The sequence below is a fragment of the Eubalaena glacialis genome, chromosome 9 (assembly GCF_028564815.1).
Source record: "Eubalaena glacialis isolate mEubGla1 chromosome 9, mEubGla1.1.hap2.+ XY, whole genome shotgun sequence".
Lineage (NCBI taxonomy): Eukaryota > Metazoa > Chordata > Mammalia > Artiodactyla > Balaenidae > Eubalaena > Eubalaena glacialis.
The window spans coordinates 66,255,875-66,274,754 of NC_083724.1; the positions used below are offsets into that span (position 1 = coordinate 66,255,875).

The following is an 18,880-nucleotide window of genomic DNA, read 5'->3' on the forward strand; positions in this document are numbered from 1 at the left end:
ATGAAGCTATTCAGATATCTCATTGGCCCCGATAGTGATGATAGAGCAAGAAAATCTTTTAGAGCAATGAGGGTGGGAGAGAATAAAGAAAAGCAATGTAACTTTCTCTAGCTAAAAGTTACTGGATACCTAGGACGAAGCAGTAGGCTTTCTAGGGTTCAAGACCTAAAGATGTTTGACTGATCCTGCCAGATTTCTTAGGAGTAGGGGTCTTAAGCAGGGGTCCTTACAAACTGAGAAATCAAGGAATCCATGTAGTTGGATGGGGAGAAATTATATTTTTATTTTTATTAACCTCTAACTCATGTTAAGTATTTCCTTCTGTTATGAAGGGCTTGGCCCAGCCAGTCGTCCTTTTAACAGCAAGCTATAGTAGGATTAGAAGTACTTTTGAATTTATCACCAATAGAAATTGCAGACACATACCATACTTCAGTTACTGCAAATATATTGAAATATTGTTTATACTTGTCATTACTTTGAAATGGTTATTAGACTTGTGGGTAGAACTTGTTATTTAATGTGTTATTAAAGAAGTAACATAGATTACAGCATCACAAATTGGTTGTTATATCATATATTTATTTTTATACATTGATTCTTTTTGTTATCTTGTGTATTTTATTTTATGCATGTAATTACATTATTTTGAAAAGGCCTTGCCAGATTGCCAAAGAGGGTCATGGAGTAAAAATGGTGAAAGACCTTTTAGAGGCTGAGATATGCTGTAGGAGGGCATCAGGGAAGACATGGAGGATGACACAGAGAGGAGGTTCTAAGACAACTGGTTGAACATAAGACCTAAAAGAATGAAGACTTGTTTTGAAAAGGAGGGAGATACCATTTTGTTGCTGTTGCATGTTGTAGTGCATATGTTGAAGCTTAAATGAGAAAACAACCTCATGGTTGTTTTTCACAGCTAGAGGATATGTTTTTCACAGCTCTGTGGGTAGCTCTGGAAATCAAATAAGGCCCAGTCAGGCTAAAAGAGGGACATTAATAGACGGAATTGGTTGTACAGGTGATGAAAGACCTAGGAATTCAAACAGGGAACGATGAGGCCACCTAGAGATTAGTTACATCAGGAAGCCACCATCACCTCTAGGCCAGAGGACCAATGGGAGGAGATGATGTTACCAGAGTCCAGAAGTTGGAGCTGTCTGGTGGGAGGGAGAACCATGGTAGGGGCTGTTCAGTCAGTTTGGGATGCTGGAATGAAGGATAGGCAGCTGGAACCTGAAAAGAGATGCAGCTACTGCCAGAGACACTGCCAGAAGTAGAGCCATTTAACAATGGAGCATGGGAATTACAGTTCCTATGATATAATAGAGTAGAGCAAAAGAAGGGGGTTGAGAAATGGATCAAATGGACAAATGATTGACAGTCCACACTTTTTGCTCTTCAGCATTCATTATCACTCTTCTGCCCATGTGTAACTCCCATGCAATAATATCTTGTTCCTGCGTAATCTTGCAAGGCAACTCAAATATCCTCTATACAAAGATGCTCTCACCCACTCCACAATGGGAGACACAAAGGCTTATTAGTCCATTGTTTCTATCTCACAGATGATATATATCCTCACCATCAGAATCTTACAATTTTGTGTCTCATGAATTAAATTGAGACCAATAGTACCAACATTCTTCATATAATGCCAGAGATGAGGAGCAAAGAAAAAAATCACTAATATATACATATAACAGATATGCAGAGCTGCTGCAGTTCTTATTCTTAGGGTTCTAGGGTTATAAGCTGATATTTTTCACTTCACTTCTGTCACAACTGATTCCTTGTTTCCCTTACCCTCTGCCAGCATTTTCCTTGGTGGAGTGACCGCATTTCATTCTTGAAAAGTTTGATTCCTTAATGGTGCCACCTCTATTGGATCTCTGTAGATATGGATATACTGACAATCATACCGTTGAATCCGCAGGTTTCCATGGTCTCCTCTGCCTCACTATCCCCTTGGTAATCAGGATCAGTCACCCCAGCCAGTCTTGGTAATCAGGACTCTGGTAACATCATCTTTCTTTGCCTTTTGTTTCACTGGCACAAGGAGCCCAAAACTAGCCTAGAGGTAGTCTCAGCTTCTGATATAATGGATTTAAAAAAAATTTTTTTTACTGTGGTAAAAATATATAACATTTACAATTTTAACCATTTTAAGTGTACAATTCAGTTATATTTATATTCACAGCACTGTGCAACCATCGCCAGTATCTATTTTCAAAAATTTTTATCATCCCAAACAGAAACTGTACCTGTTAAGCAATAACTCCCCCGTCCTCCTTCCCCCTTCCCCCACCTGACCCCTGCTAACCTCTAATCTACTTTATATTTCTATGTATTTGCATATTCTAGATAGATACCTTATATAAGTGGCACTGTAGAATATTTGTCCTTTTGTGTTTGTTTTGTTTCATTTGGCATAATGTTTCCAAAGTTAATCCATGTTGCAGTATGTATCAAAGTGGATCATTTTTGTGTCACCTGGTGGAAGTATTCACCCTTTGTAAATTAAGATCTCTTCTAAAATATCAAAGCCCAAAGTTGCATGTTTAGGTGGGTGGAGGGGAACCCAGTGAGTGGGTTGGTAGATGGTAAGGTTATTAGAGGCTATGTTAATAGAGAGAGGCCACTCCCACTTCCATCCTTTATTTCCTGGATCTGTGTGTGCGAGATACAGTAAATGCTAGTCTCCAGTTCAGAGCTTGTACCTTGCGCATTGGGAAAGGCTCGGGGGAAGTTTACAGTATATACTTGTGGCGGTGCCTCAAGGAGTCAGGGAGTCTGGGAACTGATGGGAGGGTATGACTTCATATTTTAGAGACTTAAGTAAGGATTCTGCTCACCAGACTTGGAGTTTTTCTGTTGGTTTTTTTGTTGTTGTTGTTGTTGTTGTTGTTTAGATCAAATAATGCTTTAGAATCGCTTCTCCAATATGGTGGCCATTAGCCACATGTGTCTTTTGAGCACTTGAAATGTGACTAGTCTGAATTAAGATGTGCTACAAATACACACTGGATTTCAAAAACTTGGTACAAAAAGGTGTAAAATATCTAAAAAAAGTATAATAGCTCACTAATAATTTTTCATGTTGATTTTATGTTGAAATAATGATAATCTTGGACATATTGGGTTAAATAAAATATTAAAATTAGTTTCACATATTTATTTTTACTTTTCAAAATATTGCTACTAGAAAATTTAAAATTACACAAAATTTAAAATTTCTTGCATTATATATCTACTGTATAGCACTGCTTTAGAAGGCTGCCCATCTCTTTAATTCCTGGGTATGCGAGGATCAATTAGATACCACCACACATACCTGGAGGTCAAATGCTATGATTACTGTTGTGCTCCACCCCTCCATTATAGCAACTGTGCTCACCCTGTCTCTACTGGTTAATTGCTATCACCTGGCCTTTGCTGCTCTGGAATTTCACCATTTTGATTGAGATTGGTGAGTCCATCTCAATTATGACATATCCCACCATTATCTTCACCATCTACTATTACCTCTGGTATATAGAGGTTAGCCGCTAGAGCTTTCTAAGGGTGCTTTTGCTGGCCAGTGTATTTTAGAGCACTTTAATTAGGAAAATAATGTCCTTTGGGCTCTCAAAGAGGATGCAGTTGGGGAAAGGGGAGGTTTTGGTTTGCTCATAATAAAAGCACTCCCATCTTCTTTTACTTTATTTTATTTTATTTTTTAAATATTTATTTATTTATTTGGCTGCGCCGGGTCTTAATTGCGGCACACGGGATCTTCATTGCCGCGTGCTGGATCTTCGTTGAGGCATGCGGGATATTTTTTTTAAAAATTAATTAATTAATTAATTAATTTTTATTTTTGGCTGTGTTGGGTCTTTGTTGCTGTGCGCGGGCTTTCGCTAGTTGCGGTGAGCAGGGGCTACTCTTCGTTGCGGTGCGTGGGCTTCTCATTTTCGCGGCTTCTCTTGCTGCGGAGCCGGGCTCTAGGCACGCAGGCTTCAGTAGTTGTGGTACGTGGGCTCAGTAGTTGTGGCGCACAGGCTTAGTTGCTCCGCGGCATGTGGGATCTTCCTGGGCCAGGGCTCGAACCCATGTCCCCTGCATTGGCAGGCGGATTCTTAACCTCTGCGCCAACAGGGAAGCCCCCATGCGGGATCTTTAGTTGCAGCATGCGGGCTCTTTTAGTTGCAGCATGTGGGATCTAGTTCCCTGACCAGGGATCGAACCCAGGCCCCTTGCATTGGGAGCGTAGAGTCTTAGCCACTGGACCACCAGGGAAGCCCCCACTCCCATCTTCTAAAGTCTGCATATTATATCAGGAAAGTACTGGCATTTTGACTTTATTAAGTGATGCAGGCTGATGTTGAATTCAATTTACAGTCACCCATTCCAAGCAAACTGTTACAGCTAGCTTATTAAATCCAAATCAAGCCGATATATGTTCTGTGGGTTCCTTCTATTACAAGATTAGCAAGATTTTGCAGTCCTTTTGCTATAGAAGCTATCTTCTCCCAGAGAAGACTGCTTTTCTCCCCGTGGCTTACTGAGGTCTGGGTCTATCGATGGCGACAAAGAGGTGAAGGTGGGTCTTGCGAATCCTGTTGCAAGACAGCTATTTCAGTTGTGGTCCTGGCTAATTCTTTAAGCAAGGGAAGGTCAAGTACCTCAGACAGGGAGAAGAGGCTGCTGTTGTTGGGAGAAGGGGTGTTTAGAGGAGATTGGAAGTTTACAGTTTTCAGGATTGTCTAATTCCAAAAGTCCTCATCCATCTCCTTCCTTTCTACTTAATGCCCAGCTGATATATACCATCTTAACGTTAGAAACTTGGTGAGGCTCTTTATTCAACTTGTATTTTAATTCTGCATTCCCCATAATTAGATTTTCCATCTGGTCTTTAGCCTTGTCTGCCATGGGGCTATGAGAAATAAGAGGTTCTTTAAAGTCAACATAGAAACTCTCTGGCTTTCTGACTGTCTTGAGCTGAGATTCTAGAGCCCTGGGATTACCTTTTCATTTTTGTAAATTCTCTAGCATAGTTAGATTTAGCCTTCCCATGCCATGGGTCTTGTAGTAAACAAAACTGCCGTGTTGGTCAAGTGCAGTTGCTACTTCATTTCCCAGAGGCTTGAACTCAACTGGCACTTTATTTTAAACAATTGCACATGATAATTTAAATAATTGTGATCCCACTGGAGGCCATGAATCACTGCAAAAGTATCCCATTTCTACCTGCAAAAAGGTCTTCATTGTATTTAAGCTCATATAGGTTTACCACAAAATATCAGAAACCCATCTTGAGGCTATTTCTGATACCAAGAGTAATATCATTTGGTGTCCAAATGGAATTGATTACACAAGTACCAGAAGAGGTAAAAAGACAAATAGGGGATGTTAAGGCAACCCAGAGGGTAGCAACATTAGGAAGTTGCTTCCATTCCTAAGGTTGAAAAAAGATAGCCATCCAGAAGGATTTGCAGCCACAGGGAAGACAGATGCTGCTCAGGGTAGATCTAGAGAGGGACAAATACCCTGGCTTCTCCTTTCCTGTCCTCACGTGTACCACAAGTGCCTCTTATTGATCCAAACTCCCAAGAAGCCAGTGGGCAGGGAAGTCTGGCACATGTAGTTCCTAGAATATGGAGTAGAGCTGGAGAAGGATGTGGGGGGGTGGTGTCTGAGGGTAAACAGGTAAATGACTGGCAGAACTGGGAATGCCCAAATGTTAACAACTTTATTCCTGGGCAGGGAGGGATGACGTGATTCTGAAATAAATGGAGTTATCTTGAAGATGTAATAAAGGTTTTATGTTTTTTTCTATTAACTTATTAAAAGATATTTGTAAATACTTATTTTGTGAGTATAAGTGTGCTGAAGACATTTACTTTTCTAACATTTTTAAAAATGGAATTTTTTTTTTTTTATGTGTTAAAAAGAGTGTAACTCCTACTGCACTCTACATATTAACTGCTACTTACGGTAATTTCTGATGTTGCCCTTTAGAAATCCTTTTTGTCTTATTTGGTAATTGGACCATCTATTTCTAGCCTGATATAGTAGCTTGATGCTTTCCCATATGATACCTTCCTAGCATTCTCTCTCATCCATCATTTCTTTCTCTCCCTCCAGCAATAAGTAATTTTGCTTTTCTTTGAACTATCATAACATTTTTACCTCTTTCGTAAAACTAATCCCTTATGACTTTCTATAGCATTTCATTACTTGAGATCAGGGGCTCTATAATGTTTGTTTTTATATCTTTCACTGTACTTGACATGTAGCAAGTATTTAATATCATTTAATGAATCATTGATTAGATCATAGAATTTCAGAGTGGGAAGGGACTTTATAAATCATCTGGTTCTAACTCTCTGACCTGCCTCCTGTCACACTACTTCATGGAAGGATATTAGATAAATTAAATCTAGTTATTAACTATCTAGTTATCTAAATAGTAGATAAATTAGATATTCGTTCATTAAAATCCCTGTAAAACAGGCACTTTTATTACTTTATGCTCTGTGAGTAATGTCATACTCCAGAGAAATAATATAGACAATATTTACCAAATTTTGATACTATTTGCTGCTTTTTTTAAGGCATTTTATTTTATTTTATTTTTATTTTTTTGGCCACACTGTGCGGCATGTGGGACCTTAGCTCCCTGACCAGGGTTCGAACCTGCGCCCCCTGCATTGGGAGCGTGGAGTCTTAACCACTGGACCACCAGGGAAGTCCACCATTTGCTTCTTGATTTCAATTAGGGATTGGGAGGAGAGGGGAGAATGAATTTTTAAGTTCTTACTATATGTCATGCATTTTTTTCACTTCTTAGGTATGACTTTTTCTGATTAAAACCTGTGATTTCTCTTTACTTTTAATAAGAAGTGCATATAAGAATTAAAAAAATTTTTTTCTCTAGTGGATTCTCTAAAATAAGAAAATTAATGAATGTTATTTGGTGAGTAAGGCTAGTGCTTCTTTTCCAGTCTTTTACAAAGTATAAACCTGTAAATTCTTGTCTTATAAATATTATAGAAACAAATTTCTCTAAGAAATTTAAGTGTTTGGGTGCATGATCTCATAATCTTGGAGACATATTTTTATATTGGTTCATGATATCAGAAGTCTGTTTTTAGCTGGCAAGCTACGAGAGCCAGATTGCCAAGCTACGATCCGAGGTTGAAAAAGGAGAGGCATTGCGACAAAGTCTGGAATATGACCTGGCTGTTGCTAGAAAGGAAGCTGGACTCGGAAGGCGGGCTGCTGAAGAAAGATTAACTGAGGCACATAGGATCCAAGAAAAACTCTGTGGTAAAACTATTTCAATTTCTTTCCATGTTTGGGGTTGTAACGTCATTGTATATCATTGCTCCCTGTTGTGTATGCATTCCATATAGGATCAGAGGTAGGGTTTTGATTTCTTTGACTGGCCTTTGTTGGACAGACTTTGCTGTGTGTGTATGTCTTCTGGCAATTGTGAGAACATTCATTTACTTTACCTTACATTATTTTTTTTGTACAAGTATAGAAAAATGGGTTCAAAATTCTGTTAATCACTTTTTAGAGCACTTGTTCCATGAATAATCAGCAGAATCACATAGAGATTTAAAAAAAATTCATAGGCCTCCTATCACATGTAATCTGAAACAGAATCTCTAGCTTGAGAAAATCTGTATGTTCAAGAAACACTGCAGGTGATTTGTTGATTAGCTAGGTTTAGGAACCACAGAGTATAATATATATAAAGAAGTGTGCCTAGATAAGTATATGACTTATAACTAGCATCCAGGTCATGAAATGGAAAATTACCAGAAGTCCTCCACATAGATAACTGGTATCCTGATTTTTAATAGCAATAATTAATTTTGCCTCTTTTTTGTACTTTATATGAAAGGAATCATATAGTATGTACTCTTTTGTATCTGGCTTCTTTTCTTCAACATTGTGCTTGTGAGTTCATTCCTATTGTCATATGAACTTCATATTGATGTTTAGTATTATATAGTGTGAACATACCACACTTATATTCATCCGTTTCTATTGGTAGTGGGTAGTGTCTGGTTTTTGTTTATTAAGAATAATGTTGCCCTGAACATTCTTATACTCAGCAGGTTTTAATGAAGAGAACACTGAACGTGAATTCTGAAGATTTAGATTTAGGTCCTGATTCTGCCACTTACTGATACTTGAACCTAGGTTGTTTTAAGGATGAAATGAGAAAATAAAAGTGCTTTGTTAACTGCATGGGGCCAAGCGAATGTCAAGTTATATTATAAAGGTTACGATCCCTAGTCTTGGCCTGGCCATTGGTCAAAAATACTTTTGATTACCTTTGGCATTTAATTACTAAACTACTATCTGGAATTTAGGATTATAAGACTTGAAAGGCACTAGATGTACAAGTTAATGACTTTTATTTAATTATGAGGAAGTTGAAGTCCAGGGAAGATGGGAAGTTACTTGCCCAAAGTCAGATGATTTCAAGACACTTTACAGAGGAAGATAGAAGAATGGCCATTAATCACATGAAAAATGCTTACCCTCATTTGTCATCAGAGAAATGCAAACTAAAACCACAGTGACTGTCACTGCATACCCATCCAATGGCTCTCATTAAAACGACTGTCAATACCAAATGTTAGTTAGGATGTAGAGGAACTGGAACTCTTATACTTTGTTAGTGAGAAAGTGAAATGGTACAACTACTTTGGAAAAAAACTTGGCAATTTCTTTTAAAATAAACATATATTTATCCAGTGACCCAGAAGTTTCACTCTTTGGTAGTTTCTCTGAGAAACATTTGTCCACAAAAGACTTGTATAAGAATTTCATAGCAGCTCCATTCATGACAGCCCCAAATTGGAGAAAAACCCCAAATGTCCATTGACAGAAGAATGAAGAAACAATTTTTGTATATTCATTCAATGAAATATTACTAAGCAATAAAAATGAACCAGCTACTGATACATTCAATAACATGAGTGAATCTCAAAAACATTATGCTGAGTGAAACTTTACACAGAAGAGGACTTCCTGTATGATTCCATTATATGAAATTCTAGGACAGAATAAACTAGTCGTTGGTGAAAAAAACTCAGAACAGCGGTTACCTCTAGGATGGGTTGGCAGTGAGGACTGACTAGGAAAAGTAGGGGGAAACTTTTCCGATTGAAGGAAATTTTCTGTATTTTGGTAGGGGTTTTGGTTACATGAGTGTATGCATTTGTCAAGTGTCTTTGAATGGAGCACTTAAGATTTGTCCGTTTCACTATATGTAAATTTTACCTGCAAAAAAAATTGAATTCTATATTATTGATATGAATGCTTAATTATTCAGCAGTGAAATGTACTTTTATTTGCAACTTGTTTTGAAATGCATAAAAAAGTATGGTCTGATGGATGAAAAAAATGAGTGGATGCACGGATAGATGGATGAATGTGTGGTAAAGAAAATACGTATGGCAAAATGTTAACAATCGTAGAGTCTAGTCTGGGGTTTACAGGTGTTCATTTTACAATACTTTAAACTTTAGATATATGATAAAATATTGAGGGTAGAATAAAAAACAACCTGATGGAGTTATGGGATATTAAAAGAGATAATCTCATAATGATTGAGAGAGGAGACAAGAGAGAAAATTTTGGAAGCTGGAAAATGAATGGATGAGGGACAACTGACTTAGCAGACCTGAGACGTCAGAATCCTAAGCCAGGGGTTGGGAAAGCTGGCACACAACTTGTTAGATGATCAAAGGCTTATGAACGGGAAGTACCAGCTACCTTTGGAATTGGGAATTGGAATAGCAGAAGTAAAATAAAGAGGGTTAGATGAAATCTGTTTGCTCTAGAGGCACTTAGGTTCTTAGATCCCCTTCCCAAGAGTATGATATTCTGGGATTGCTCCCACTTCCTAGTGTAATTCGGGGGGCTTAATATCTGGAGATGATAAAATACAGGGTCTCCAGACTGGCAAAAACAGGAAGATAACATACTCAATGTTAAATATTGAGGAACTATTCCTGCAAGCTTCCTTTTTTCTATTGACTTTCCCAAAAGCTAGCACTGAGATTTCTACACTTCATGTGGGAGCTTGGAAAACTCTTCCATGGGTCCTCTGACCAAGCCAAGAGGAAAAACCTAATGATACTGATGTTGGGGATTTCCTAATAAATGGCCTACTTTTATCAGACCACAGTTATCAAGTTTCATCCTGAAGCGCAGAATCTAGGTAGTGGTTATGTGGATGTATAAAAGGTGTGTCACCCTTATAGTTACACTTAATTGGGAGCAGGCAGCCAAGAATTAACAGATACTTGTGGAAAGCCTCTAAAATGGAGAGAAAAAAATAATTTGGAAGAATCAGAAACTCTGCAAGGAGAAGATTTAACAAATAAGCATTATTAATATCCTCAGAGCTGAAAAAGAATATATTCCATCCATGATGCAAGAACCAGGTGGTATAAAAAAAAGAAAGCTCTTAGAAATTAAAAATGTGAAATCAGAAATGAAAAATATCAGTAGAAGCATTGGAAGATGAAGATGGAAGAAATATCCCAAAATTAGAGTAAAAAAGACAAAGGTGGAAAAATAGGAGAGAAGAGGCAAGAAACTTTGAGGGCCAATCTGAATAATAGGTAATATTGAAAGAAAGAGATAAGAGAGAAAACAGAGAGGGATAAATGATCAATGAAATTACTTAAAAAAAATCTCAGAGCTGAAGGATATGAGTAGCCAGATTGAAAGGGTCCACAGAATATTCACCATAGTGGAAAAAAATAGACCCATGTGAAGGCATAGCATTATGAAATTACAGAAAAATAGAGACCAAAAAAAGATCCTAAAGCTTTCAAAGAGAAAAGAAAAGGAAAAGAAAGAAAAATAAGCCAGATGCAAAGGAACAGGAATGAAAATGGCCTCAAACTTTTTACCTGCAATACAGGATACTAAACCATACAATAATGTCTTGTAGAGAGAGTAACTGGATGGGAGGGAGACTTTTTGTACCTTTGATAATAACTTTTGTATTTTGAACATATGATCCATTCAAAACACAAATATAATTTAAAAATAATACTACCAACTGGCTTTTTTTTTTGGTTTGTTTAACAAGTACGTTTGTACATATTTCCTCATTTTTATCTTTACAACAACTTTATTCCCACTGAGGGTTAGAGAGTCAGGGAGGTTTAATCAGGTGGTAGGTGATGCAGCCAGACCTGGAAGCCTTTCATCACTTCTTTCTAGGTGCTGAGACAGAACAGCAGCCATAGTGAGTTGGGAAGTGATGGTTATTGTTGAGGTAATACTAGGATGAGAGGTGAATCGAGCCTAACTTTGGGGGAGTAAAGAGCTATAGTTCTAGGGTTCCCAACCTCAATTTTGTGACAGTATCAAGTGTAAGATATGCCACAACTAACTTGTTGCCAAGTCAAAAATCAAAATTTGTAATCTATCAAGTCTTTTTAAAAAGTAGCCCTATTATATGTCACAGTTAAAAAAAATTTTGATTTATTTTCTTGAATAGGAGAAAAAGCGTTTGAGTTGCAGCTGGTGCATCTAAACTTGGGCGTGCCTCTAGGAATATGTCATAACCATTTCACAGCAAAATCACCTCTGTCTGGAGGGGAAGAAGAGATTGAGAAATTGTAGAATAGATTGGTTTTGGGACAGGAGCTTTTCAAGAGTTCACTGGTATGAAGTGGTTAAATGTTTTGTCTTAATATCATGCTGTAAATGAAATCAGCTCCAATGCCTAGGTTTCTGAACTCCTACGGTTTTAATTTATGGTTGTAAATATACCTATTATTCTTTTATATTTTTAATAGCTCAGAATGCAGAACTTCAGGGAAAGGCAAGTGAGATGGAGAAAGCATTCCAGACTTCCCAGCAGAAATGGAAAGAAGAATGCAGAAGATTTGAATGTGATTTGGAGGAAAGAGACAATATAATTCAAAACTGCAATCAAAAATATGATTTACTTATGAAAGAAAAAAGCAGACTAGAGAAAAGTGTACAGGTAAAATATTTTATGAAGGAATTTTTCTATATTTAATATTTATTGATACGTATTATACATTATTTGAAGTTATTTTTGGAAAGGAAAATACCAGAAAGCAAGAAAATCTAATTTCTTCCCCACCCCGCCTAACTCCCTTCCTTTCTCCCTCTCTTCTTTCCTTTTTAGGGGCATTTTTGCAGGTCTGTTTTTTATATGCTTTAGCAATATATTAATATATATACTGTTTCTTTTGTGAAAAACAGTTTGAGATCTCTGATCAAAAAAAGAAAAAAACTCACTTATATGGGCATACTGTAAGAAGATAAGAACCCACAACCCTTTTGGTCCAGCAACATGAAAATTTGTAATTTTAGAAATGTAGGCCCCAGATTTTGACCTGAATATGCAATAAATATAGAAAATTTTTTATGTATCTGATGTAAACTTCATTATCTGTGTAGAGTACATTCTATATAGGCACGGTATATAAATATTTGATGACCTTTTATTGAAATTATTGTGAGCTATTTATTCTCCCATTTTTTGTTCCTTTTTAGTCTCTAAAGTAAAAGTATGGTTTAATGTTGAAGTTGCCACCCACTTAAAAGATAGATTTTGAATTGTCTGTATTTGCCACTTTTTGGAAGTACCAATTTAAATTTAAAAATACATGATAGGGCTTCCCTGGTGGTGCAGTGGTCAAGAATCTGCCTGCCAATTCAGGGGACACAGGTTCGAGCCCTGGTCCAGGAAGATCCCACATGCTGCAGAGCAACTAAGCCCGCGTGCCACAACTACTGGGACTGCGCTCTAGAGCCTGTGAGCCACAACTACTGAAGCCCGTTTGCCTAGAGCCCATGCTCCGCAATAAGAGAAGCCACCGCAATGAGAAGCCCGTGCACCACAGTGAAGAGTAGCCCCCGCTCGCTGCAACTAGAGAGAGCCCGTGTGCAGCAACAAAGACCCAACTCAGCCAAAAATAAATAAATAAATAAATTTATTTAAAAAATTACATGATAAAAATGCTCTACATTTACCACTGGCGTAAATGGCTTTTCAGAATATTGGAAATAAATCTTCACTAAAAATAATTTTACAAAAGCATTTGTTAAATGTAAAAGTTTCAGCACAAAGGTTCCCTGACATTGTCAGCATATCTTCTTTTGATTTCCTGCATGTCAACAGTCACAATTTTCTCTTCTCTTTATTGTAATATTCCTAGACCCTGGAACAGTGCCTGGCATATACAAGGGCTCCATTAGTATTTGAATGGGGGGAGTTTAGGTGGCACCTGGAACTACAAGTCCCTGAACTGCTTTGTATAAACTTCTCCACATGAAATGTCTAGAGCTATGGGGAAAGAGGGTAATGGTGGCAGCATTCCTTATGGTCAATCAGCCTGCATCTCAAGATCTGTTATAGATCTTGATCACCTATTTGGTAGGAGAACTTTGCTTTGATTTTATACAATTGGCTTTGAACTAATCTGCACAGAGACCTTTGAGGGTGAAGAGGAGTCACTGTTTTGCCCTAAGGGGAAAAAGCCTCAAGGCTCCTCCTGTTGGCTTTCCATTAGTGAAAGCTGGGAGGGCAGTCTTTATTATGCAGAACCATGCTACAGTTTATAAGGACACAGGAGGCTTTCCCTCTCTCTCATATAAACCACAGAATCTTTCTCCTTGTGTTAATGCAGACTTAGTTTTAAACCCTATAGTTTAGAAAATTGGGCTTCTTGGGAAACCTGCATTTTATACTTCTAAGATTTTGAACCAGATTAGATCTTGTAAATGTAGTACAACTAAGATAACCCCAGAAGAAAAACCTCTTGCAAATATTGTTTATCTGTAGAACTAGAAATTAGTTAATAGTCTAAACCTAAAAAAAATTTTTTTGACTTTTCAAATTTTTAACACTCTAGAGTTTCCTTATACTGATTTGTTGCACAAAACTCCTCCTTCTCCCCTTTTGTAAATATGGTGTTCTTTGTCAGATTTATATATAAATTATCAGGGATAATCCAAATAGTCTTTCTATAGCTAATTAGAGCTTTCCATATTATCTCCTTTACATATAGATTACATATATGCCAAACAATCTACTTTGTTTTGTCTCTATCATATGATGCATTTTGTTCAATCCCCTGCAGTTAAATTTTTTGGAAAAATTGGGTTAAATATCTATATCTATTTATATCTATCAATATATAGATATATATATGAAACGCTTAAATTAAATGGGTAACCATAGCTTCTTATTCACATATACGTTCTGATGATCAAAATATAATTATTCTATTAATTAATGATTTTAACAAATTATAATGAGTTTTAACAGTCTGTATAGGTAAGGAGAGCCCTTTGTATATTTAAATTGTGGATGAAGGAAGAAAGATAACTTTTATTGATCTAATACTAAAACAAGATTTTATTCACGTAAAGGAAGCGCTGGAGAAACATCAGGAGAAGAATGAGATGGAGTCTCATATCAGGGAGACAGCATTGGAGGAGTTTAGATTACAAGCAGAACAATGGGAAGCAGAAAGAAGAGAGTTACAATTTATAGTACAGGTATTTTAAAAATAATAATACATATGTCTTTTTAATGCTTATGAAATTAAAAATTACATTAGTGTGATAATTGACTCGCTTACTCAAGGAAAAAATAATTCCTAGTCTTTGCTCTCTGGAAGGCCGTGTTTCATTTGTAGTTACAAGACAATATGGGCAACTGTTTCCAAAAGATATTATTAGAATTAGAGTTGGGTGACTTCTACTGCATAAATTATTTGATTTTTAAAGGACACATATACATTTGGCATTTAGTTTTCCAATTTAAAATATGAGACTTAGCAGTCTTTAACAACATAAAGAAATAGAATAATCAGATTTTGGGTATTAGAGGATGCTTATAAATCATACAATATAGTGATTTTTTTTTGAACTCTTTTTAAGAAGTACAGATTCTTAATCATGTTCTTTTAACCTCTTCCCCCGCAAAGCCACAGAATCCCCCAGGCCTTGAGTAGTACAATTTGAAAATCACTGATTACATCTAATCCCCATTATAGATGAGCAGATGGCAATTTGTGATTTACTCAGATCATAGACTGAGTGATTAGTGTGGGAAAAGACTACAAGTCTCCAGATTTTTACTCCTGTGCACTTTGCATTCTTTCAAGAGATTATATGTAAATTATTTTGAAGGAGAGGTAGGAGAAATTAAAACTGTTCATTCACTAACCAACTAATTTAAAATTTCAAATGTATTTCCATCATTTCTTCTCTTACTTATTCTGTGGTAAGACAAACATTTTTTCTACACAAAATGACAAATTGAAATATAGTCTTTATATAGATGTCAAAGATATGCATTCTTTACAGAATGAAAAATATCCATCTAAAATAAATTTTAGAGTTGCTTTGTGTTAGGAACAATTTTGTGAGATGAAGGCAGCCCAAAACCTGCAGAGAATAGAAAGCACCTTATTTCTTTAATAGTGAAAGCTGGCAGTAAACAGTGGAAATACTGAATTTGTTGTATATGTAAGTGTTCAGAATACCAACAAAATCATATCTTTCCCAATCCTTGGGCAATGCTTTTCTTCCCAGTCTCTCCCTCTGTGGAATTTGGAAAGACAGTCACTCTTTAGACCTCTTAGTATTTTTATTTTTTTATTTTATGTTATTTTATTTGTTTTTGAGATTTTATAAAGGCTTTATTTGTCATACATGCACCAACCACTGGAAATAAATTAAGCAGAGGTAATGGTAAATATATTTTCAGATTTTCTTATGATATAAAACTAATTATACTCTTTATTAGTAGACTTGAACTCTCTAAGGCCATGACTTCAAATTTGTCTAACAACATGAATAACTTATGCCTTATTAGTAACCCCATTTATTTACTTGCTTCTTTAACTTTTTATTTTATATTGGAGTATAGTTGATTAACAATGTTGTGTTAGTTTCAGGTATACAACAAAGTCTGTGAATCTTTCTCTCTTCTGTAAATAAGTTCATTTGTATCTTTTTTTTTTTTACAATTCCACACATAAGCGGTATCACACACGATATTTCTCTTTCTCTGTCTGACTTACTTCACTCAGTATGACAGTTTCTAGGTCCATCCATGTTGCTGCAAATGGCATTATTTCATTCTTTTTAATGGCTGAGTAATATTCCATTGTATATATGTACCACATCTTCTTTATCCATTCTTTTGTCGATGGACATTTATTTAGATTGTTTCCATGTCTTGGCTATTGTAAACAGCGCTGCAATGAACACTGGGGTGCATGAATCCTTTCGGACCATGTTTTTCTCCCGGTATATGCCCAGGCGTGGGATTGCAGGATCATATGATAGCTCTATTTTTAGCTCCTGTTATTTTTAGAGTCTGCTTGTAATTTGTATAGTTAGTTCTCTCATTCATTCAGTCACTCGTTCATTTATTCATTCCCTAAGTACTTTCTGAGTTCCTCCTGTGGGTCCTGAAGATATAAAATTGATTAAGATATGATTTCTGTCCTAAAAGATATCTCAACATGGAGAGACATGTAAAGAGAGAAAATATATTGTAATATAATAACATTTTGAACAAAATGCTATGGGATCATAAAAGAGAAATGAATTAATTGCCTGGGAGCTTGGGGAGATCACCACAGAGCAGAGGACATTTGAGCTGTTGTTGATAATTGTCTTCAGGGTTACCTAGAACAAACAAGTACACGTAAGTAAATGAAAATAACCCTTTTATTATTTATTTATTTATTATTTTTTGGCTGCGTTGGGTCTTCACTGCTGTGCGTGGGCTTTCTCTAGTTACGGCTCGTGGGGGCTACTCTTTGTTCTGGCATGCGGGTGTCTCATTGTGGCTTCTCTTGTTGTGGAGCACGGGCTCTAGGCACACGGCCTTCAGTAGTTGCAGCACGTGGGCTCAGTAGTTGCGGCATGTGGGCCCTAGAGCGCAGGCTCAGTAGTTGTGGCACATGGGCTTAGTTGCTCCACGGCATGTGGGATTTTTCTGGACCAGGGCTCGAACCCGTGTCCCCTTTATTGGCAGGTGGATTCTTAACTGCTGTGCCACCAGGGAAGTCCCAAACCCCCCCCTTTTTTTTTTAAATACTCAGAAATTTCCAGTGCTACCAGTCAGAAGCCCGAAACTTATAGAATATGATGCAGAGACCTGTATTTAAATGTGTGAATGATGTGATTTTGATACAGTTTCCTGGTCAGTCCTGTAAATCTCACATGAAATGTATGTGGTTACATCAGACTTTGTATTATAAAGTATTAAGAGAATTTGAAATTCTGTATCAATCTTTAATTATTATGTGTGGGAAGAATAGGGGAATATACTCCTTAGTTACTACCACCTTCTGTGAGATAGATTTTATTGTACTCTGTAACCAAAATGTTCAGAACACTGTCTCTCAATTTCTTGTCCTTTTTATTTTAACAAAAGAAAACTGCTTTTCCTTTTATAAAGCAAGCTTAGAAACCTTTTATATTTTAAAGAAGTCTTTTTTAAAACAACTTGAGGGATAGATGGAAATTCTCTCCTCTCTCTATTGGCTGTTGATGGGTTCAGGTTTCCATCCTATAATTAGGTGTTAGTATCACATAGTGTTCTTTTGTGTAGCTCTCTAAGGGAATTCAGTTTTTAAAATAAGTTTTAAATAAACCTACATGGAACCCCATCTTTAACAGACAAAGCTGGTATAATATTTCTCTCATCTGGGCTTTAGAATTCAGGCTCACTATAAAAAGCAAATCTTAATTTTATGCCATGTCTCCTTTCTTTCCCAGTAATTGAAGCGCTGAATAGAGGTGTACTTCTCTGGAATATTAATGGAGTTACCTCATTTTAAGAAAGTGTTTTTCATTTTTTAAATGCCTGTCCTCTTTTGATAAACTTAAAAATTCCATGTCTTTAGCATTATTTGAAATTTCAAACCAAAGCAAAGCCATGGTAATTTTAGAATGATGTGTTTATATTGATCTTGGAAAAAATATGTTATTTTTTATCTCTATTTATTTAAAATTTTTATTTAAAATGAACATTTGTTTTGTTTTTATTTATTTCTTTGTTTTCTGCAATAGCAATGTGAACTTTGAGGATGCTTATTAGCCATGAGCTTTTCTATTGTAGGCAGTGTGGGACATGCAGTGGTAAACCATCATGCTCTTTCCTTTGTCATTTTTATAGTTCATTTCAATGTATAACTCATCAGTAGGATTGAAAGCATTTAGAAGATGAATGTATGTTTTTCATATTTATTTTATTTCCAAAATTCTGTAACTAAGCCAGGGAACAAAGTGACCCTTTCCTCATTCACTGACTAAATTTGGTTTATATATCTAGTGATCAAGGGGTGGGAGAGTTTGTGATGGCAAAAGAGCGTGGGAAATGTAGACTGAAAATAATACCGCAGACTGAAGAAGGAGGAGGAAGAGTGGGGGGGCGAGGGGGTAAAGGAAGGTATCAGACTAGGTGTGGGCATCAATCATTGGCTGTATGATGAGACAGCAGCTAGGGATTGGGGGGGTACAACATGTCAGAGATTGACCTGGTAAGCACAGTTGTGATCTAGGGACAGCTTGGAGTAAGTTGCATGAAAACGAAGTATTTCAGAGTTTTGCCTTAAATGATCTAGGGTAGCAAGGAGCTTTTCTTTGTAGCTTCCTGGGAAACTGTCTGCTGGTGCCCTTTGTAAGCAAATGGCATAGAAAGTCAGTCTGGCACTGGTACTGCCTGTTGTTTCCAAACAGGAAATATCTTAATATTCAGTTTATAAAATTACATAATAGTGTTCTTATTGTAAAAATGCCCCGAATTTAGGGAAATTTAAAAGCACAAAGTGAAGGAATCCCCCCCTGC

At 36.6% G+C, this 18,880-nt stretch overlaps 1 protein-coding gene across 6 annotated transcripts in view; it reads left to right on the plus strand.

Moving 5' to 3' along the window:
- The window catches only part of CCDC171 (coiled-coil domain containing 171), a 355,460-nt gene that overhangs the window by 33,526 nt on the left and 303,054 nt on the right, over window positions 1-18,880 (plus strand). For all 6 annotated transcript variants that reach the window (XM_061199072.1, XM_061199071.1, XM_061199076.1 and 3 more), the window contains 3 exons: window positions 7,137-7,311; window positions 11,826-12,016; window positions 14,437-14,565. In XM_061199072.1, the coding sequence (XP_061055055.1) occupies window positions 7,137-7,311; window positions 11,826-12,016; window positions 14,437-14,565 (495 nt within the window). The remainder of the gene's footprint in view (window positions 1-7,136; window positions 7,312-11,825; window positions 12,017-14,436; window positions 14,566-18,880) is intronic.